General features: G+C 45.8%; 1 protein-coding gene across 5 annotated transcripts in view; it reads left to right on the top strand.

Moving 5' to 3' along the window:
• Nucleotides 1-22,513, top strand: part of STIM1 (stromal interaction molecule 1) — a 183,202-nt gene that overhangs the window by 158,127 nt on the left and 2,562 nt on the right. Inside the window, exons 6-13 of one of the 5 annotated variants that reach the window (XM_060605785.3) lie at nt 2,398-2,575; nt 6,379-6,556; nt 14,177-14,344; nt 14,863-14,963; nt 15,242-15,477; nt 16,611-16,703; nt 18,393-18,459; nt 20,810-20,846. In XM_060605785.3, the coding sequence (XP_060461768.1) occupies nt 2,398-2,575; nt 6,379-6,556; nt 14,177-14,344; nt 14,863-14,963; nt 15,242-15,477; nt 16,611-16,703; nt 18,393-18,459; nt 20,810-20,846 (1,058 nt within the window). Of the gene's footprint in view, nt 1-2,397; nt 2,576-6,378; nt 6,557-14,176; nt 14,345-14,862; nt 14,964-15,241; nt 15,478-16,610; nt 16,704-18,392; nt 18,796-20,809; nt 20,847-22,513 lie in introns of all 5 variants that reach the window. The other 4 variants (XM_060605783.3, XM_060605786.3, XM_060605781.3 and 1 more) reach the window with 4 other exon arrangements.

Below are 22,513 nucleotides of genomic sequence, written 5' to 3'. Positions count from 1 at the left end.
CAGGCAAGTCTGGATCTGAATCCCAGCCCTGTCACTTTTGATGAACTCCAGGAAGTCAGTTCTCCTGGGGAGACTCAGTTCCCTGGCCTATAGAGTGAGAACACAAATACCTGCCTTCTAGAGTGGCTGTGAGAATTCAAGATGGTGGATATAAATGCCTGATGTGTTATGTGTCTTCTCTTTTCCTTCCTCTCCTATGTGGGGTAAGGAGAGAGAGATATCATACTTGGAACTTATCAGTAAAGGTTCAGTTCCACAAATATTTACTGAATCCCTGTGTGAGCTGGTCATCGCTGTGCTGGGCCCCGGTATACAGACAAGTGATGATCACTAGGGGCCACAAAGTGAGTCAGCCAGATTAGAGTCATTCTCTTCTTGACAAGGTGGTGGCTCATGGGATGGGACAGGCAGTATCTCTGAGCTCTAACTATGCACTTGACTGGACAGAGGGGTGTATGGATGCTTATATATTTAAGTGGAGTTAAAGTTGGTTGAAGAGATCCAAAGGGTACTGGTAGGTGGAACAGTATTGCCTTAGACGAGGGGAGGACTATCAGATCCTACCCTTGGCTCTGGTCATTCAGTATTTTTATTCATGACTTGGATGAGAGTATTAAGCTGGAAAAAATAATAGAGTCTTGTTCCACATCAATCTGGACAAGGTGGGATAGGGACTGAATAGAATATATAGGTGCCCAATCCGCATGTCCATCTTGAGAACTTTGAAGTGTTGGAGGTAATAGGGGGCGGGCATTTCCCAGAGTCTTGTTTGAACAGGAGTGCCTCTGACTTTTGGTAAGAATATAAAAGGGATGTTGGAGTTGGGAAACCTTGGGAAGCCAAGATTAAAAGTCTGTAACAAACAGGGGAGACAAAGAGTACCCCGGCCTCTGGAAGAGGTGTGGAGGAGGCAGGTGTGTTCCAGAAAGAAAGGCAGCTCACCGTGCTGCAGAGATATCTCTTCCTGGGACCCAAAGGACAGGAGAGTGAGGACTTGTGTATGGTTGGAAGGGTAGGCCTGCCTGGAGGCTGGAGGATGGCTGCCAAGGGACCCTCAGTTTTCTCTATGAGAGTCTGGCCTAAACATGTAAAGGATAGGGCTGCCACCCCAGACCTCGTAACTCCCCTCCCTTGGATGGAAATAGAATGTGCTAATCTGTCTTTGATCCCACACTGTCCCCATGTCCTGCTGCTCAGCTTTCAATCAGGAACTATGAATATAACCATTTGTCAATCTGGGCCTCAGCTTCACACAGTTTCCAGCTACATGTATCTTTTCCTGTTATCTAGACCCAGCCTCAACTTGGTGGCTCCACCGGGGTCCTTTTGGATTCCCATCAGCCCCTCATCCTTACCAGGCGCTGGGGTCCTATCGACCCTACTGCCCCCTCCTCAACCTGAGGATAAACTGCTGTGCACAGGAGGGCATTCCTTCTTTTCTTCCTTCCCCGCCCCCCACGTCTAGGGCTCCTCTGAGCCCACTGCTACTCTCTCCTGAGTTGAGTCCAGCCCAAGCAGGGGCCACAGTAGCAGCCGTGTTCTCCTTATGGTGTCCTGGTTTCCTGTGCTGTGGCTCAGAGCTGAGACCTGGTGGACTGGGAACAATGGCAGGTTCCAGGAGTGGCCCTCTTCTGGTTGGCTCACTTCTGAGGACATGGCTTTTGTACTTACCTTCCGGTGTTGCTCCTTGTTCAAGCTTTTCAGTTTTGTTCTGGAGACTGAGCATTGCTTTGAACCCCAGCCATCACACCGGCACTTTGCCAAATTGCCACCAGGCATTCTCTGGAGGTAGATCTGTCCCTGGATTCCTGGCAAGGGCAACGTCCTGTATATGCCAATCTTTTGGTGTTACTCCCGTTGTACTTGGTCTCTGGATTGAGCCACAGCCTAGAAAGGCTCTCCATTGGTGAGACCTTTACCTGACCTGGGCTCTGTACCTTGTACCTGGAATAGCCTGGTTGTCCGGGAGACCCAGCTCCTGCAGGAACATCAGTCCCACAGCCAGGCCTCAAGCTCTAGTGATGTTGCTTTATACTGTTACCAGCTGTCCCCTTCTCCCTACTCTAGCATTGCTGATCCAGTAGCACAGAAGCCACTGCGTGTGGGCACATGCAGTGCTCATTGCAGTCCAGAGGTAGCTGGGATGTCCTGAGAAGGCACTAGTTGTCTCCTATTCACTGCCTAGTAGGGAAGTATGATTTAACAAACTTCCTGCACAGCTCTCAGGCCTCTCATCTTTTCCGAAGTAGGCAGAGAGCTCACTATACTAGTATGTGGCAAATGTGTGTCTAAGAAGCATTCTGCAGTGGGAGGGCTTCATGCAGGAGGGGATGCATGGAGTTGCAAGGCTAGGTGTGCAGTGGGCAACCTGTCTCACCATGGCCTCCTCTCTGGCAGTGACCCGCCATAATCACCTCAAGGACTTCATGCTGGTGGTGTCGATCGTTATTGGTGTGGGTGGCTGCTGGTTTGCCTACATCCAAAACCGTTACTCAAAGGAGCACATGAAGAAGATGATGAAGGATCTGGAGGGGTTACACAGAGCTGAGCAGAGTCTGCATGACCTTCAGGAAAGGTAAGGCCCTGCCCCTTCCCCACAGCCCTGATGCTGCCAGCTCTTGGGAGCCTCCTGTTTCCACCAGGGTTGTGGGCTGTCTCGCCCCCAAGATCATGCTGGCGTCACCTCCCAGGCTGTGCCATACTTCCCAAAACTGCATTGGGAATGTAGGCTCCTGACATTGCAGTTGCACAGGCAAACATTCCTCCCCAGGGCAGAAGCTTATTTCTGTCTTTCCTCCCTCTGAGTCTCAGAGGGAGAAATGTGTAGCTGTCAGAGATCTAGAGCCTCCCTGGGTGGATGGCTTGTCCATTCTATCCTTCTCGCTGCCCCTGGACTGTTATCTTTCCCATAGAAATAGACATAATTACCTGTTCATTGTTCGCCGAAGAAACCTCCCAAATCTGTCTTTCTGATACCTTTAGTGCTTGAAAGATGGTAGGGAGGTCCTGGTAGTTAAGGTTGAATGTATATAGAGTGAGGCCAGATCCCTGGCACCATAAGACTCTCATGGAGCAGTTTTAGAAAGATGCATAAGTCAGGAGGGAGTCAACGCAGGTAATTGGTTTTTTGCTTTGTTTTGTTTTTGAGAAGAGGAGGGACCTACTTCAGGACTCTTTTTTAGAAAATTATTTTGGCAGCCTCAGGATTCCCATTGAGAAGTCTTTGCAGGAATCCATGTAAAAGGAAATGACATCTGGCCCTTTTCTGTTACTTTTTAATGATAGATACTATTTTCTTTGGAGGGTGGGCAAAGGATTTCTTATGAGCTAGGTATTGTTAACTACTTAAATGCATTATTATTTTTTTAAATCACCACAACCATGTTAGGTAGGTACTATTACTATTTTAGAGTTGAAGAAATGAGGGCTCAGAGAGGATGAGTGCTTTGTTTGGGTCACATATCAGTAAGTATTAGCCAGGAATTTTGACACTTACAGGTGCTGCCTCAGTAAAGGTGGCCCTATCACATTCATTTCCACTGGCTGGGCTTCTCGGAGATAAGTGAAGTTTTATCTCTGAACTGATTTCTGGCTACTTTTCTGGGCCCCTTGTTCCTGGGCCCTTTGCCAACTAGGGGCTAAATGCTGCTATCTGGGCAGCCCCCATTCTTCATTTGTCTGAAAAGCATGCACTGTTTTCGTTCCGAAGCCAAAGAATCTAGGCAGGAGACGTTCCAAGTTTGAGGATAAAACTAAGCTCCCAGTTCTCCCTGCTCCCCAAGGCCTCCAGAGCTTAATGACCACTGTGGGCCTTAGAGAAACAACTGCATGCACACACATTGACACATGTGCACACACATATTCTCCTCTGATAGTGTCCAGAGCCCACATGCCGCCTTGTCCCTCCTTCCTTTCACAGGCCTGCACTGCCAGCCACCACAGAGCTTTTCTTTTTTTTTCCAGAGTTCCTGATACTTTGGGTGAATAAATGTAATGCTACATGTGCATTCCAGGTAGGATTTCACTGGGTTTCAAGAAAATTCTTTGAGGCAAGGATTTTGATCCCCATTTAGGATTGAAGAAGCAGGCCTGGTCCGGGGAACAGACTTGTCCCTGGTACAGGGAACAGATTAGTCAGTCACACAGCTGCTTTAGAGTCAGGGCTTGCGGTCAGGTAGCCAAATTTTCTTACTTGTAATGCTAACTGACTGCTGCTTTCAAGATGCTCAGTCTTCTGTGGAGGAGATGGAGTGGGGTGAGGCTTGACTGTACACGTATTTGCTCATGTCTGCACCCAGTAGTATTTATTGATCTTCATCTCTGCTAGATCCTGTTAGGACTATAAAAGTGGGTCAGTTTTGATTCTACTTTAAAGGAGTTCCCTACTATCTAGGCAAGGCAGACAGATCATAGGCTTTTCTGAAGAGGCTGCTTTCAGAGAGGATTATATTCAGTGAAGAAATGAATCCCCAATGGTGTAATTTCAGGCAGTTGGGTCAAGGAAGAATACAATAAAGAGGGTATTCAGCAAGGGAAGCTGATGGGGGCAGGAAATGGCGCCTCTGATTTGTTTTGAGCCTTGCCTGTAGTGCCACCTAGTGTGTATCTTGAGGAGGCTGAACTGCCTTTCTCTCCAGGGACAAAGTGGACTGCCATTTGTCAGCAGGAGGCTTGCAGCCTAGTCCTGTTCTGCTTGTCCCACCACATCTCTTGAGGTTTCAGCCACTGACAGATCTGGACTTGAACTGGCAGTTTTTATTTTTATTAAAAAATTTTTTTTAATTTTATTTTTGAGAGCAAGAGAGACAGAGCATGAGCAAGGGAGGGCAGAGAGAGAGGGAGACACAGAATCTGAAGCAGGCTCCAGGCTCTGAGCTTGTCCGTGCAGAGCCTGATGTGGGGCTTGAACTCACAAACTGCGAGATCATGACCTGAGCTGAAGTCGGACACTCAACCGGCCGAGCAACCAAGGCGCTTCATGGACGTGACTTGGCAGTTTTTAGAGGCTGAGTTCTGTCTCTGCCTCTTCTGTTTCACCTACTTAATTAGCTCAGTGGTCAGTACTCTCTTCTGAGGTCCCCTTTTGTTCTGTAGCTTTATCCTTCTGTATCTCAGGTCTAAGCTATATATCACTGTCTTCTTCATCATCCTTTACCCTCCTACCCTGGTCTCCTGTGACTTGGTGTTTCTTACCCAGATAGGAAGACCCAACAATGACTAAGTCCTTCCCTTCTTCCAGAGGGATTAGCGAACTCTTACTCTTTCTCCTGGGTCTAGTCACCTTCCCTGACTCCTTTCAGGCAGAGTTGGTCACTCCAACCTTTGGGCTCATCCAACACCTTGTATGTCTCTCTGTTGTAGAACTTATCACACTGTGTTTAGGTATCTGTTTATTTGTCTATATTGGACTAGATCATGAGCTCCTAATTGGCAGGGACCAATTTCTCATTCATCTCCATGTATCTAGGACTTAGTGCAAGGCTTGGCATTCAGCAGACACTTGAAAGTATGTGTTGAATGAATGGATGAATAAATGAATGGATTAACATAGATATGTGGAGGAAGGAAGGAGGCTGGGTTGGATGGATGGAAGGTTTTGTCAGTGAACAGAGGGAATGTGTGGGTGGGTACAAAGGTATATTTTCATTATAACTGAGCCCTTGAGATCTTACCTACCATGGAAGATACTTAGAAAGAAAAGTCAGGCCTGGGGGCAGCAGGGGCCCTCCCCAGACCCTTTGTTATGAATTTCATTTTCTGGACTTCTGGGAACAGGTACTCAGGACTCTATGAGGTGCTTCTCAATGGTTCCTTTCTCATCTTCCCTAAATACTCCCAGGATCCCCACCCCAGTCGCATCGCAGCCATTGTGCCTTCTCTGGATCTTTGGGCTAGCTTGCAGGGCATTCTACATTTATTGAACCTTCCAGATACCTGAGGATATGGGGAATGACTGTGGGGTTTGGAGTCCTACAGATTGGAATTCTAGTCTCTGTTCTACCTGCAATTACTTCCCTTTTCTAAGTCTTAAATCCATACCTGTCCTAGGCTGATAATGATGCAACATATCATTATCTGCAGGGAGGACACATGGAAATACCCTGTAAGCTAGTAGTTGTTAGGATCTTTGTGAGATCCCTCAGAGGAAGGATTCAGATACCCAGGAACGTAGCATGATTACTGGCAGCAAAATGATAAGAAATATGGTAATCACTGTGGTTTCTTTTGGCCCTGAGCTAACTCAGAGCCAGTCAACAGAGTAGGGAGAATATATTCTGAGTGCCAGAGCCCTCATTTTCCTCTTTGATGCCGTGACTCGTGGCGTGTTGGCTGGCACCCCTTGCCTGGCCTTCTCCAGCTCCCTGCATCGCTCCCCAGGCTGCACAAGGCCCAAGAGGAGCACCGCACAGTGGAGGTGGAGAAGGTACATCTGGAGAAGAAGCTGCGTGATGAGATCAACCTTGCCAAGCAGGAAGCCCAGCGGCTGAAGGAGCTGCGGGAGGGTACTGAGAATGAGCGGAGCCGCCAAAAATACGCAGAGGAGGAGTTGGAGCAGGTAGGAGAGTGTACTGCTTCCTGGACACCCTGGGGTGGGGGTGGGAAAAGTGCAGGGCCAAAAGCCTGGCTGGAATGCTTCATGTGCGAGGACTTTGAAATATGCCTCAAAGAATATCTTTAGGAGTTACTAGACTCTTACCAATAATAGTGGAAAAGTTGTAAAAAAAAAAAGGTCGCTTCATGTGCGAGGACTTTGAAATATGCCTCAAAGAATATCTTTAGGAGTTACTAGACTCTTACCAATAATAGTGGAAAAGTTGTAAAAAAAAAAAAAGGTCACTGTGATTTTCAAAGACTAGGGGATAACAGGTGATAACAGTTATTTTGTTCCCTTTTTACTGAACTATTACATAAAGTGTACCAATCATAAATATACAGCTGGAAAGCTTTCACATAAGCATGTACTTGTATAACCAGCATCCAGATCAAGATAAAGAGTATCTTTTAAGCACCCTAGAAGGCTCACTTTTGCTTCTCTCTGCCTTCTGTCAATATTCCACCAAAAGGTAACTATGGTCATGATCTGTAAACCGGATTTGTTTTGCTTGATTTTGAACTTCATATAAATGGCATTATATGGTATTTTTCTTCGTGTTTGGTTTCTTTTACTCAGCATTATGTCTGTGAGAGTCATCCATGTTACTGTGGGTAGTGGTAGTTGGTTTATTTGCATTGCTAAGTAATTATTCATTGCAGGAGTGTTCTTTAAATTATTTATCCATTCTCCTGTTGGTAGACATTTGAGTTGTTTGCAGTTCTTTTTCTTTTCCTTTTATGAATAACACTGCTATGGACCTCCTGCATATTCTCTTAGCATAAACACTTATTTCTGTTATTCTGTTGGATATATAATAGGGAATTTATAAATTTAGCTGTATTAGAAACCTCTAGTTTTCCAAAATGGTTGGACCAGTCCATACTAGTGCCAGCAGTGTGTGAGAGTTCTGGTTGAGCTACAACCTTGGTATTTTAGGCTTTTTAATTGTATACATTCCGGGATCTAGAGGTATTTCATTGTGATTTTAATATTCATTTTCCTAATGGGTAATAATAATAAATACCTTTTGATAAATTTATTGACCATTTTATTTGGGAATCTCTTCTCATTTTAAAAATTGTGTTACTTGTCTTCTTCTTAGTTGATTTGTAGGAGTTCTTTATATATTCTGGATGTAAGTCTTCATATGTATATATATATACATATATATATATATATATATATATATATATATATATATATATATAAAACACAAATCTTTTCCCAGTCAGTAGCTTGTTTTGCTCTCTTAATATTGCTTTTAATGAACAGAAAGCCTTGATTTTAATGAAGTCCAATTTAGTCATTTTTTTTAAGTGGTTGATACTTTTTGTGGCCTCTTTAAGAAATCTTTCCTGATCCCCAAGATATTTTTGTAAATTTTCTTATAGAAGTGTTCTTGTTTTACTTTTCACATTTAGGTTTGTGGTTTATTTCAAATTAGTTTTTGTCTATATGAGGTAGGAAGTCAAGGTTCTTTTTTTTTTTTTTTTTCAAGTAGATAATTCTGTTCTGTAGTCTGTCTGTCCTTAAAGCACATTGTCTTCTACTAAGTCTCAATATCAGTAGTAAGTTCTCCAGCATTGTTCTTCAAAATGGCCTTGGCTGTTCTAGGTTCTTTGCATTTCCATAATTAAGCTTGTCATTCTACCACTTCTCCCTACTCCCCCTGCCCCCAAAAAAGCCTTGCTGGGATTTTTATTGGTTTTATATTGAATCTATAGATTAATGTCGGGGAAAATTGACATTTTAACAAAATGATTCTTACAATCCATGAGCATTGTTTATCTTGTCTCCTATTTAGGTCTTTTAAAATTTCTCCCAGCAGTGTTTTGTAGTTTTCAGTGTAGAAGTCTTGCACTTTAAGAAAAATTATTTTAGGGGTACCTGGGTGGCTCAGTTGGTTAAGTGTCTGACTGTTGATCTCAGTTCAGGTTTTGATCTCAGGGTGTGAGTTCAAGCCCCGCGTGTTGGTTCCACGCTGGGTGTGAAGCCTACTGCTCTTATTTTTCTAGCTTTTTAAAAAATTTTTATTTTTTCAGATTTTATTTTTAAGCAATCCGTATACCCAACGTGGGGCTCAAAACTCACAACCCCCAGGTCAAGAGTAGCATGCTCCACTGACTGAGCCAGTCAGGTGCCCCTTATTTTTCTAGCTTCTTGAGGTGGAAGATTAGGTTATTGATTTTAAACCTTTAATATTTTCCAACAGAGGCATTTAGAACTATAAATTTCTAGCTCAGCACTGCTTTAGCTGCTGCATTTACTAAGTTCTGGTATTTCATATTTTCATTATCATTCAGTTGAAAAGATTTTTTAATTTCTACTGCAATTTTTTTGGGGGGGGGTGCTCATGGTTGTTTAGGACAAGTGTGTTGATTAGTTTTCAAACACTTGGGGACTTTTCCAGTGATTTTTCTCATTGATTTCTAATTTAATTTCACTGTGGTCAGAGAACATATGCTGTATATTTTCAGTTCTTTCAAATGTGTTGAGACTTGGTTTATGTAAACAGACCAAACAATACAATGGAAAGGTGAAGAGTGTCAGATTGGATAAAAAAACAAAACCCAGTTATCTGCTGTTTACAAGAGATATAAAATGGTAAGGATATAAAATGGGTAAAAGTAAAAGGATGAGAAAAGATATACCATACACACGCAAAGCAAAATAAAACAGGAGTAGCTATATTACTATCAGACAAAATAGGCTTTAGAGCAAGAAGTATTACTAGAGACAAAAATGGACATTTCATCATGGTAAATGTGTGAATCCAACAGTAACATAACAACGCTTAATTTGTATACATCTAATAATATAGTTTAAAAATATATAAAACAATGAGGCACCTGCGTGGCTCAGTCAGTTAAGCATCTTTCAGTGTAGGTCATGATCTCACACACAGTTTGTGCATTCAAGCCCTGCATTGGCCCCTGTGCAGACAGCTCAGAGCCTGGAGCCTGCTTCGGATTCTGTGTCTCCCTCTCTCTCTGCCCTTCTCCTCACGCTCTGTCTGTCTGTCTCTCTCTCTCTCAAAAATAAATAAACATTAAAAAAAATTAAAAAAAAAAAAAAAATATATATATATATATATATATATATATATATATATATATATATATAAAGCAAGAGCTGAAGGAACTAAAAGTTTAATAGACAAATTTATGGTCAAAGTTAGAGATTTTAAAACACCTCTGTCAAAAATAAGAAGCCAAAAGTATCAGTAAGGATGTGAAAAATGTAAACAAGATTAATCAATTTGACCTTATCAACATATACAGAGCATTCTGCCTGACAACTGCAGAATACACATTTTGTTTCATGTCTGCATATTGCTTCTGTTCCAGTCTCTCCTCTCCTTCTGGGAATCCAGTATTTATGTAAGACCCTTTAACTGGATTCCACTTGTCTCTTATGCTTAGTTGTGTCTTTTTTTTCTCTTCGTGCTTTGGTTTCATTATTTTCTGTGGATTCGTCTCTGGGTTCTCTAATCCTATATTCTGCTGTGAATATTGTGCTGTTTTGTTCAACCCATCCAGTGGAATCCTACTCTCAGATAATGTATTTTTCAGTTCTAGAATGCCTGTTTTATTCTTTTATAGATTCCGGTTTCCTGACCAGAATTTCCATGTTTCCATTTATTGTGTCTATCTCTGTATTTTCTTCACTCATAGTTGAAGTCCTTTTCTGGTGCCTCTCACATTTGGATCACTTATGGGACTGCCTATTTTTCCTCTTGATTATTGGTTATATTTTCCTGCCTCTTCTCATGTCTAGTCATTTATTTTTATTAAATAGTGGACAGTGTGTTTAAAAAATAATAGAGGCTCCAGATGATTTTATCTTCCATCAAATAGAGGCTCCTCCCTTCTTCTGTTAGGTATATAGGGTGAGGATCTAATCACCTCAAGCCAATCAGAAATTGAGCCATGTTGGAGCTGGGTTGTAGTTTTAGAAAGACTTGGTCTAGCACTCGTTTGTCCCTGTTTCTCAGGCATGTTCCTTCCTTTTTCTTGAGAGCTTGTGGATTTCTTTCTCCTGAGCCCTGAAAGACTATGAGAGATTCATTTCTGCCACTTGGAGGATTTTAACTTAGCTCTTTGGCCTCCTGCTCCTCATAGCTTCAAAATTTTGCAGCTGTCTCGAGGGGAGGACCAGGGGTATGTGTGAAGCAGGTCCCTTCCTTCCTACAATGTTTTGTCCCCTAAGTATTATGAAATTATGGGAGATTTTATTCCACCCTTTGACCTAGCTATGTGTTCTCCTGTACAGCCCCAGAACTGAGTAAATGCTCAATGAAGAAAACTGGATGTATGTTTCTAATATCAATTTCCAATCTGTCATACCAGTACTGTACTACCAACAAAATCTGGGCTGGTTTCTCTAGGCTCCAGTGGAGTCCCCACTGCCCTGGGCCATGCCCAATTATCAGCTCTCACCCAGAACCATCCAATGGCTCCAAGGAAGAAAATGGCTGACAATTATCAACTCATCTTAGAAAGGCTTTTTCCCCTCTTTGGATTTTCAGTTCATCTAGTCCAGTGATTCTCAGACTTTTTGATCTCAGAACTCTTTGACTCTTAAAAATTATTTAGGACCTCAAAGAACATTAAAAAAATTTTTTTTAAGGTTTATTTTTGAGAGGTGGGGGAGGGGCAGAGAGAGACAGAGACACAGAATCTGAAGCAGGCACCAGGCTCTGAGCTATCAGCACAGAGCCTGATGTGGGGCTGAACCCACGAACCATGAGATCCTGACCTGAGCTGAAGTCAGAGGCTTTAACTGACTGAGCCCACAGGCGCCCCATCAAAGAACATTTTTAAAGGGGAAGTCTGTTGCTATTTACCCTGTTAGAAGTTAAAACTGAGAAAATTAAAGAGTATTTATTAATTCAGGGGTGCCTTGCTGGCTCAGTCAGAAGAGCATGCAACTCTTGATCTTGGGGTCATGAGTTCAAGCCCCACATCGGGGGTAGAGATTACTTAAAAAAAAATCTTAAGGGGTGCCTGGGTGGCTCAATCGGTTAAGCGTCTGCCTTCAGCTCAGGTCATGGGCTGATCTGACAGTCAGGTCAGATCTCACAGTTCATGGGTTGAAGCCTTGCATAGGGCTCTGTGCTGACAGCTCGGAGCCTGGAACCTGCTTCAGATTCTGTGTCTCCCTCTCTCTCTGCTCCTCCCCTGCTCACGTTCTGTCTCTCTTTCTCTCAAAAATAAAATAAAACATTAAAAAATTTTTAAAAAAATTTACTAATTCATTTTAAATAAGTGTATTAAACTCCTTATATATCAACACAATATTTTTTTAAAAAATGACTGCATTTTTCAAAATAAAAATAATTTAATGAGAAGTGAGTTTTTTTTTTTTTTTACAGTTTTACAAATTCTTTTAATGTCAGGCTTAATAGACTGCTGATTCTTATATTAGTGTCTATATTCAATCTGTTATGATATTACTTATCATATAGCCTCTGGAGAAATCTACAGTTCAGTTGTGAGCAAAAGGGAGTGAAAAAGGTAAATAACGTCTTAGTACAATTATGAAAATAGTTTGATCTCACAGATGCTCTGAAAGGATGCACTCAAGGATCCCTGGATCACACTGGAAAAATTGTAGACGTAGTCTTTATAGCTCTCTGATGACTTTGAAAATTTTTCATAATTATAATAATTTGTCTTTCAAGAATTTTGTAATTTTTGTAGCTTAGACAGCTTTCCCCAGATGCTGTGTTGGATCAGAATTATTCTTCTGGCATGACCTACTGCATCCTATGGGGAAGTGGAAGTCAGGGGTAACAAAGCACGTGGTCAGTGGTTATTAACTTTGCTGCGTAGTAGAAGCTATGTAGTAGAACTTGCAGAACATGAGAAAGTATTGATACCTAGGCCAGCACCCCAGATCTGTGAAATCAGAATCTGGGTTTGGGTCCAGATATCAGTATTTTTGAAGTGTGATTCCCCAGGTGATTCCTCACCAGCGTGTGGCAGGTTGAGAACCACAGCTATAGAATAAAAGAATACTGTGACTTGCCCCCCAGCTCTATCTCATTCAGACATTTATTCCTTCTGTGTGGCAGGATGGGTCTGTCTCTGTCTCCTTGCCTCCCATCCTCCCCACCCCACCCCCCACTTCCTTTTCCCTATTTTGTAAGTATTTCTCCTGTTAAACCATTTTGAGCCTGTTAGACCAGCCTTTCCCAACTGTCTCACTGCCCTTCCTTTCCTCTTTTTTCTTTTTCTCTCCATCCTCCCTTGCTCTTAGCTTATCCCATTCCTTTCTCTCCCTTCAAGGTAGAACTTGATAATACATTTTCACACTTGGTGTATTAGACCCTAAGGCATCTGTTCTCCATTTTAAATCTACAAAGCCAGGAGTGGGCTAAGTTATAGTTTCTTTTTCCACTTTTTCAAAGACCGAAAACCAAGTGGGGATTTGTCCTCTCATTGGCTCTCTATGGAATAAAGGTGTTCTGTCCTTAGCTAAGGCCCTCCCAGTCTATCTCAGGCCATGGAGAGAACCTCAGGCCTGCTCTGGGATACTTGCCCCATTGGCAAGTTGGGAATAATACAACTGCCTCTCAATCCCTTTTCTCTGGGATTCTGACCAGCTAAAGGTCAGTGTCTAGGTGGGGAAATTGGGGGTCACTTCTACTGTAGACTGGGTGAGATAGCAAGGGATCCAGTGTGTATAATGTCTGCATGCAATCTCAGACCTTCCATGTTTAGTGCTTCCATGTTTCAGCTTCATGGGATGCTCCTTGCTGAGAAGTCAGTGAGATCTCTGCTTACACATTGCTTCTCTCATGTCTTGGCCTCTTTTGGCAATGCCCATGTTCAAAGTATGTGTGCTGGTTTGTAGAGGGTGCCCTTCAGAGCCTACCTGCCCTGCTCAATGGGAGAATCATAGACAAAACCTCGGGACTACAGGACACTTTGGAGAGCATTCAGGCTATCCCTTTCTGGAATAGCGATCATTTTTAAGGGCTCTCTGACCTGAGCTGTTCACAATACCTCCTCCTGAGATCACCCCTTTACTGTGGTTTGGATTTGCAAGGGAGAAAGTCTTTCCTCACACTAAATTGAGATCTGCTATTGAAAGCACAGGGTCACAGGGCCAGGAGCCGGAATCAGAGTTTTGGATTCCCAGTCAAGTGCTTTTTCTGCCACATGGTGATGTCTTGAGGTCTGAGCATAGACCCCCACCTCTCAGAAAGAAGGTGGCTCACTGAGCTGACCTGAGCCTCAAGAGAGCAGGGAGGATTATGGAGATTGGCTGCAGGCCAGGAGAGGCAGCTAATGTGTGGGTACACAATGCTCTAGTCTGGCAGAAAAAAAAAAAAAAAATCTCAATTTGAGATCTGGTTGACACTACTGACTGTGTGACCTTGAGTAGATTACTTTCCTTCTCTGAGTTTGCCTCCTTGTAATATATAAAACACAGAATAATCCTTGCCCTTTCTGCCTCTCGAGAGGGCTGGAAGCTCATACGAGATAGCAGATAAGAACTCAGAATTCTGTGCTATCAGAGGCATCGGAGAGGGTCATGGCAGCAGTAATGGCTCACATCCTCTTGGCTGCACAGGTTCGGGAAGCCCTGAGGAAAGCAGAGAAGGAACTGGAATCACACAGCTCATGGTATGCTCCAGAGGCCCTTCAGAAGTGGCTGCAGCTGACCCACGAGGTGGAGGTGCAGTACTATAACATCAAGAAGCAAAATGCTGAGAAGCAGCTGCTGGTGGCCAAGGAAGGGGTGAGACCTGCCTTCCCACCACTCTCTTCTCTCCTCCTTGCCCCCTCCCCTCACCTGCCCTTCTTCCTCCTCTCCACCTCTCCCTATCCCTCCTGTTGGACAAAGAGATATCCTGGTGCTGGGTTCTGTTTCTTTTCCTGAAAAATAGTTCCTGATGATGTCCTCAAGTTTCTGGAGGAGGGGCTGAGGGCATGGGTGTACTCCCACCTGCCTTCTGGAAAGATGAAGCAAGTGGAGGCAGGTAGAGGGAAAACTCTGCCAGCCCCAGCCCGCCATGGGGCAGAACCCTTCTGGGGCTGGGGGACTGTCAGGGGATCCCACTGCTTCTCTCTTTGCCTTCATTTTCTTTCCTCCCCCGCTGTTGTCCTTCCCCCTGCCTTTCTTTCCCTTCTTCTCTTCCTTTCTGTCATGCAGCCTAAGCTGTGCTAGGAGGAGGAGGACCCAGCCACTGAAAGGCATTTCTCATTGTCCCACCTCTAATCCCTGCTCTGTTTAAGCTGGGGATCTCATTTTTGCAGGCTGAGAAGATAAAAAAGAAGAGAAACACACTCTTTGGCACCTTCCACGTGGCCCACAGCTCTTCCCTGGATGATGTGGATCACAAAATCCTCACTGCGAAGTAAGTAGCACCTGATGCCCAGCTCTGGCAGTGTCCACCCCATCCTCAGAGTTGGAGGGTGTGCGGAGTCTGCAACCCCAGTTCTGCTTCTTCACCGGTAGAGGGGCAGCTCTGGTGTCCTGCCCTGGCCTTTATCCAGCTCCCACCTTGCTCTTGAATTTATGATTTAATTGTGTTTCTTATTTGCACGTATTCCCCCAACCTGTTCCTCTAGGAAGCCTCGTTCCTACCGGGGCTCCCACCCGCCCATGGCTTCAATTCTCTTCCATGTGCTCCAGGCAAGCTCTGAGTGAGGTGACGGCAGCACTGAGGGAGCGCCTGCACCGCTGGCAGCAGATTGAGATCCTCTGTGGCTTCCAGATTGTCAACAATCCTGGCATCCACTCCCTGGTGGCTGCTCTCAACATAGACCCCAGCTGGATGGGCAGCACGCGCCCCAACCCTGCCCACTTCATCATGACCGACGACGTGGATGACATGGATGAGGAGATTGTGTCACCCTTGTCCATGCAATGTAGGTGACCTCTTGGGTGGGGGTGAGGGAAGGGGCCTTTGATGCACCGGTTGAGAAGTGGTTGGCCACTGCTGTGCCTAGAACAGCATATGGGGCGGAGACCAAGGAAGGTAGTTGAGCTCAGGGCCTTGGTTCATAAAGCACAGTTCATGTCAGGATATTCCTCCACAGTTGTGCTCTTGGTGTTGTTTCCATGCTCTATGCTCTGTCTGCCCCTCTGGGTCTATTGTGTTAAGTGTGTCTCCCTTCACTCTTTGTGTTTCTTAAATCCCTTTATTCTCCTTTTTCTCCCCCATGTGCCTTTATAAAAACAATCTCCTTTAGTGGTTCATTATATCAAAATGGTATTCGTTTTGGCTCTTTACTGCTGTTATCTGTTTTCATTTTTATATTTGTTCTTAATTGCTAAAGTGGACAAATGGAATGATATCTTTTTCTGGTTTTGTGTGAGGCCCCATAAAGCGGTAGTCCCTTAAAGAGACATAGCCCTACATTCTCCAAGCCAGAAAGACATTCTTGTCCTGGAGGGATCTCCTGCACAAGCATGTCCCCCTGAATTCTTGGACCTCTGCACCCTTTCCTGGGCCTTCCCTCTCCCGTTCCTCCCCTCAAGTGGTGAGAGCTGAGTAGAGCAAAGTCAAAGAGACAACTCTCCGTGGGAAATCTTCAGTGAATGAGGGACTTACCCCTAAGTGGCCCAGTTGAAATTTTCCCTGGAACAGAGGCTATTTTAGATAAATAGAATAGACCTTTACGGAAAAGCTGTTGTCTCGGGCCCACATCCCATGGGCCTGGCTTAGGGGCTCACTTTCAGAAAGCCAGATTCTTTCATCAGGCTGGACTCCAGCTACAGACAGGATTTATTTGTAAATTTGTTCAGCAGTACTTTGCCTCTGGCCAAGCTGCTTTGTCACCCTGGTCTGATATCCTATCAGGGCTTTAATCAAAGTCCCAACAAGGTTAGGATCACTGGCAGGCAAGGCTCCCATGTTCCATGGGTTGGGAGGGATCTTCATTAGCTCTCAGCTACCCAAGTCCTTGCCCTGGCCCTCCCCTTATCCCACTGAAAGGTGGGCTGAAGCCCTCTGTAAATCAGATTCTCTTCTCCTTTTGGCCTGGCTGTTGGAACCTAGATGCTGCCTGGCTGATGGGGCGTAGGTTCAGTGACCGCTCTCTCTGCTCAGCATCCGCCGGCTCGGATGATCAGTCCCTCTGGAAATACCCGGGTTTGAGGAGCCCCTTTGGGGCTTTTGTTTTTCCAACTTTTGGGACTAAACCAACACTCCTACCCCTGAGCTCCTTCTCCTGCCTGCCTCACTCCCCTGCCTGCTCCCTCTATTCCCTTGGCACTATCCCTACTAACTGCAGGGAGAGGTTCAGGGGTGAGAAGAATCAGCCTGCTCAGCTGAGGGCTGGAGAGAGAGCACCCATAGTGAGGGAAGGCTTGGGCTTCTCCTTCCAGCCCAGCTAGACAGAAGTCCTGGTGGCCCTTCTTCTAGCTGGGCTGGGAGGGAAAGAGAGAAGGAAAGATCCTTCCTTTCTTTTCTCTTTTTCATGTTTCTCCCTTTTCCTCTCTTTCCCCCTTACTTCTCCCTTTGCCTCTTCCTTTTCCATGCTGCTTCTTCCTCTTCTGCCTCCCTTTCGATGCCTTGAAAGCCACCAGCCATAGAAGCCCTGCCTCCCCAGCTCTCCATCACTGTGGACCTGTGTTCTCTCCCTTGCGGAGCCTCCATGGCTTCTGGCACCCATGTCACGTGGCTCATTCTCCCATCTTTAGGGAGAAGGCGGGGAGGCCCACCTCTCAGGGTAGAGGAAAAAAAACAAAGGTAGAAATTCCGTTTTCAGCTGGAGCTGGAAGTGAGCCCAAGGGGGGATGCTCTAGCACATTCCCAAGTTACCTGGTGTCCGTATACCCCTTCCCTGGGCATGGTGGCCATCGTCTTCCAAGAGCCTGATTTGTAGCATTATTCCAGGAGCTGGCTCTGTGTTGTCTGCATGCTTGTTAGAAGAAATTTGGAAAGTGAAAAGTGAAAAAGTGCAGAAGAAAAAGGCACACCTAGTCCCACTGTATTTGAACAGCTTTTTTCCTACAGTCTCCTGTCTGTGAAATTTTTAATAATTTTTTATGTGGTCAAGATAATAATGACCACTACCATTTGTTGAGTGCCATGAACTGTGACAGGTACTTTAAATACACTCTCTTGAAGCGTCACAACAACCCTGCAGAATTTTATAAACTAGGTCTCAAACTAGGGAAACTAGTTGCACAAGGTCGCGGCTACAAGTGGGAAGGCCTCACTTCAAACTCGAGTCTTTTGTGTCCCGTAGTTCAAGGTATTTCTTTCATGTATCCTTTTGTCTCCCCTGAGCATTTCAGTAGGTATTTTTGTATGTTTTTCAAATCTTAAGCAGAATTTTTAATAGCTGTATAGTCTTCCAACAATCAGATATATTATCATTTTCAATTTTATGTGTATTTTCATACAATTATTAATACTTATGTGATGAGCATGTGTGTGTATAGATCCTTGTCTGAACTGTGAATTACTTCCTGAGGTTGGCTTTCTAAAAAGGCTGGTTCTTAGTGCTCTCCCGGACCTCGTCCCACACCCCCTCCCACCCTGCCTGGCCCGTTTCCTCCCACTAACTGCCCTGCCTCTCCTCTCTAATAATATTGGCCCTCGGTATCCTTCCATTGCAGTTGCCACTAAAACTGACCTGGGCACCTCATCTTCAATGTCCCCTTCCTTTTAGGACCCCTGGTGGGAGGTTTTCGGGAGGAGGTGCCCCGTTCTCCAGATTGGGCACCAAGGGCCGAGCGGTCTGCAGCAAGCCTTTCTCCAGGGGCACACCTGCTTGGCTGCCAGCCCCGAGGAGGTCGGCCCCTCCTGACACTTTCTTTACTCTCCTTGCAGCTCCCACCCTGCAGTGCAGTGTCCGGCAGCGCCTGACGGAACCACAGCACGGCCTGGGATCTCAGAGGTTGGTAGAGGGCGAGGCTGGCCACTTCTTGACAAGCCGGGTCTCTCTGCGGCGAATGCGCAGCCTTTCATCTGGACAGTCTTTCAGTTCTGAAGGCCACGGGACCAGCTCTCCACCTGCCTCTGCTTCTTCTTCCTGTTCCTCTACCACCACCACCACCACCTCCTCCTCCACCACCACCACCACCACCACCTTCACCACCTCCATCACCAACGTCCATGTTCACCCTGTCTATTACCACCACAGCACTTCCTATTTCCTCCAGATGAAGCCCTACCCTGACCCATCCCCTGCTGACAGCACCGCTGTGATTCCTGGGCATTCAGAGAGCTTGGGGTATCGGCTGTCTCTCTTCTCTTCCTTGCCTTTCTGCTGCCTTTACCTTGGCCTCTGCCTGCTGGCTGCTGCTTGGTCAGCTGTGGGGGTGTGTGCAGTGGGGCATCTTCTCCTGGTCCTGCCCTTTCCCAGCCCTGGGCTCCTTCTTAAGTTCAGCCTAACTCCCCACAACTTTGTTCCCTTCTCTGTTTGGGGTTTTGCTGACTCTAAAAATGAGTACAACGCCCCTCCCTCACGGTCCTATTGCACTTTTGCCTAAACTTTGCACTTTCACATCCGTTGTTTCCATGGAGTCTTTACTTCCTTTACTCCTTCAATAGAACATTTATTGATACCTGCTCTGGGCCAGGCTCTGCTGGGCATGGGGATTCACAGATGATAAGATACAATCCCAGCCATCAAGACTCACAGTCTGGTCCGGGAGAGGTACATAAATAATTACGGAACAGTCTGAGAAGTGCTATGGGGTGCTGAGGAGGGAGTGACTAACAGTGTGCACCTGGGTGGAAGGCTTCACAAAAGAGGTGACATCTGTGCTAACACCCTGTGCAGGAAAAGGAGGAAGTATAGTCTAGGCAAAGGAAGGTTTAATGTGCAGAGGCGTGGAGGTTCAAGAGAATATGATGTATTCGTGGTTAGAACCTTGGGCGTGTGTTGGTGGGAAAGGGTGGTAGATGAGGCTAGGAGGAGGAAGGGCTCCAAGAGGCTTGGGCATTGCCCTTTAGGAGATGGAGAATTCCAAAAGGGTTTTAAAAAGGAAGAGAATCATGGGGCGCCTGGATGGCTCAGTTGGTTGAGCATCTGACTCTTGATTTCAGCTCAGGTCATGATCCCAGGGTCATGGGATCCAGCCCCAGATCGGGCTCCATGCTGAGCATGAAGCCTGCTTAAGATTCTCCCTCTCTCTCTGTCTCTCCTCACCCCCCTTCCTTTGCCCCTCTCACCAGCTTGTGCGCTCTTTGTCTCTCAAATAAAAATAAAAGGAAGAGAATCAGATTTGCACTTTAGAAATAACATTTTTGTGGCCTGTATAAAGAAGAGAAGGGGAGACTACAGAAATCTGGAAGTCACCAAGGTAGACCAGTAGGGGAGGTAGTGAGGTCTAGGCATTGGAAAGGAGAGGTTTAATTTGGTAACTGGCTGAGATGGGGGTGGAGGAGAAGGAGGAGTCTAGGATGACACCCAGGTTTCTAGCTGGGGTGGCTGCATGGATATGGTAACCTTCATGGAATTAGGGAACTGAAGAGGGGAAATGGGTTCAGGGGTTTTAGACAAGAAAAGTTTATAGGTGGGGCCAGCATAAAGTACTCACTTTCAGAATAGGAATTTAAGGTTCTGAAAAGTTAAGTAAATTTCCCCACGTCCCACAGCTAATTAGTAACAGAACAGAGTAGAACTTGACTTTCCATTCCAGGGCACTCTAGGTATTTTTGTCCTTCCACAAGGTCTCAATAACTGCACTGTGTAAGAGTTGGTGAAAGGCTTTCTCCCACAGCCTGCTCTAGCAGCTACCTCAGGAGATAGGCTAGGGTCAGAGATAAGAGAATTCACTTTGCCTGGAACAAGCTTAGGGGAGACTCAGAAAGTCCCTCTCCTCTGGAGGGACCTCTCATCTCTGAAGTTGAGACATGACCAGCCCTGGCCTCGGGGCTGCAGCCTGCTGATGCCGTTGCTGACTTCTGGCTGTGCTTCACTCAGGAAGCCAGTCTCTCTCTGTGTTAGCCTAGAGGGCTGTTCCTTTGTCTTTTACAAAGGGACTGCCTTTGCTAGCACTTTCACCCTGCAGAGTGGCTCATATTCATCCTCATCCTCATTTTCATCCAGAAGCCTAGGCTGGGAGACTGCCCCTCCCAATACAGGCGGAGAGGGCTGGATGGGGTCTGGGGCATTAGGGGATGCTGTGGATCTCAAGCTCCAAGGCCCAAGCTGAGGGCAATGGGGAGGGGCGGGTGGGGAGGTACCTGCACCCACCTGGCCTGTTCACTACTTAATTTTCTTTTGCACCATGCACCAGAGGATCGTCTCTAAAGACAAACAGGCTCTCTAGTAAGGTTAGTAGCTTGGTATGGGAGCCCAAGGCAACCCAGCCTTTGGGGAGGGACACCTTCTGGCACCTGAGTGTCTCAAAGATCCAGGGAGGGAAAGTGAGCTTTGCCTCAGCAGGGCTTTTACCTCCAGGGTGTGACACCTGGGCTTCCTCCAGGCTTTTTTCTTGCATTGGAAAGTCTTAGCTTATAACTGATGACAAGGCATGGGGGGACGGGAATCATGGCCAACTGGAGCTGTAGGCCACGAGGAGTGAGGCTGGGAGGTCCCCCAACCCCCTGACCACTCTTCCTTGGCATTAGAAATGTAGGCTTCTGGGGTTCTCACCTCATCAGCGTAGATGGCCCCCTTTCCAGTGCTGCTGCCCCCCAGAACTGTCTCGGCACCTTGCTCACTGGCTCATTATGTGTGTGGAAAAGGCAGGATATGGAGAGCGTCATCTTGGAACTTAAGGAAACAAGGGCATATTTAGATGGAAGAAAGGACAGTGTCAGATATAGGAAACCAAATATGAGACTGAATACTAGTAAACAGTAGAGTATGTGGCTGAAACAGGATTTGTAGAATGGAATTGGAGCTGGGATTGTTCTCTGCTGTTCCTTGTCTCCAGGAAGATACTGGCCCATGGGGTAGCTGCTTAGTTAGTTGTTTCCTGTTGAGAATTAACCCTACACTAGCTATGAGCCAACCTTCTGCTTTTGCCTATTTTAAGGGCCTGGTGCCTTCCCTGATTTTTGACCCCCAGCCTCCTCCTTTCCAGATCCTGTGGTGCTCTCCCCTACCACTCCTGACTCTTTTCCTTTGGCTTCCTGACCTGGATGCTTAAGCATTTCCCTTAGCCCTCTCCTCTGCCTCTACTGTGGTTGTCAGGCCTCTGGAAAAGCAGAGGGAGGGTTAAGGGACTGACAGGGGACCCCTCATATTTACCCTTTTGTCTGTAGAGGCAGGAGAGGAGGCATCGGGAATTGGTTGATGGGCCTTCTTAGGAGTAGCCAGCCCCTTCGGGGTCTCAGCTTTCTGGACTAACCTTGGTGTGTGCATGTCCAGTGTGCGGTGCCACATCCCCATAACAGCCTTGCAAAGAAACCTCTTGTGACTGGCCCACAATGGGTCTTCCAGCTTGATTGGCCTCATCATCTTCATTCCCACATACTTCCTACATTTCCAAGTGATTTGCTAACATACCTGATCCTCCAAACAGCCTTGCAAGATCACTCAATTGGTATTATCTTCATTTGGCCAAAACTGAGGACCAGCAAGGTTAGATGACTTAAGTTTAAGGTCACACAACAAGCCTCAGGCAGAGATGGAAATCAAAACAGACCTTCTGACATCTAGTGGCAGCTCTTTGGAACCACTGCTACTTAAAAGACCGATGTGCTGTGTTTCTGCACCTGCCTGCACTGTCCCTCTCACAGAGCTCTGAAAAAGACCCCACCTTTCCAGCTGCCAGCCGACTTTGGTTTGAACTCAGAAACACTTCTCTGTGACCCACTTTGAATCCTGTGAGAGGGTTGAAAGAGGCAGCATCCTGACCTTTTGGGGTGGATAAGGGATTGTTTGCAAGGCTGTTCTAACCTTCTCCTCCCCAGCCTGGGTCAGGCCCACTTACTACTGCATGTACCCTGTTCCTTGGGGCTTGGCCCAGACTGGATGTATCCCAGGGTGTGAC

Source organism: Panthera onca, chromosome D1 (assembly GCF_046562875.1).
Source record: "Panthera onca isolate mPanOnc1 chromosome D1, mPanOnc1 haplotype 2, whole genome shotgun sequence".
Lineage (NCBI taxonomy): Eukaryota > Metazoa > Chordata > Mammalia > Carnivora > Felidae > Panthera > Panthera onca.
This window is presented reverse-complemented; position numbering and strand designations above follow the sequence as displayed.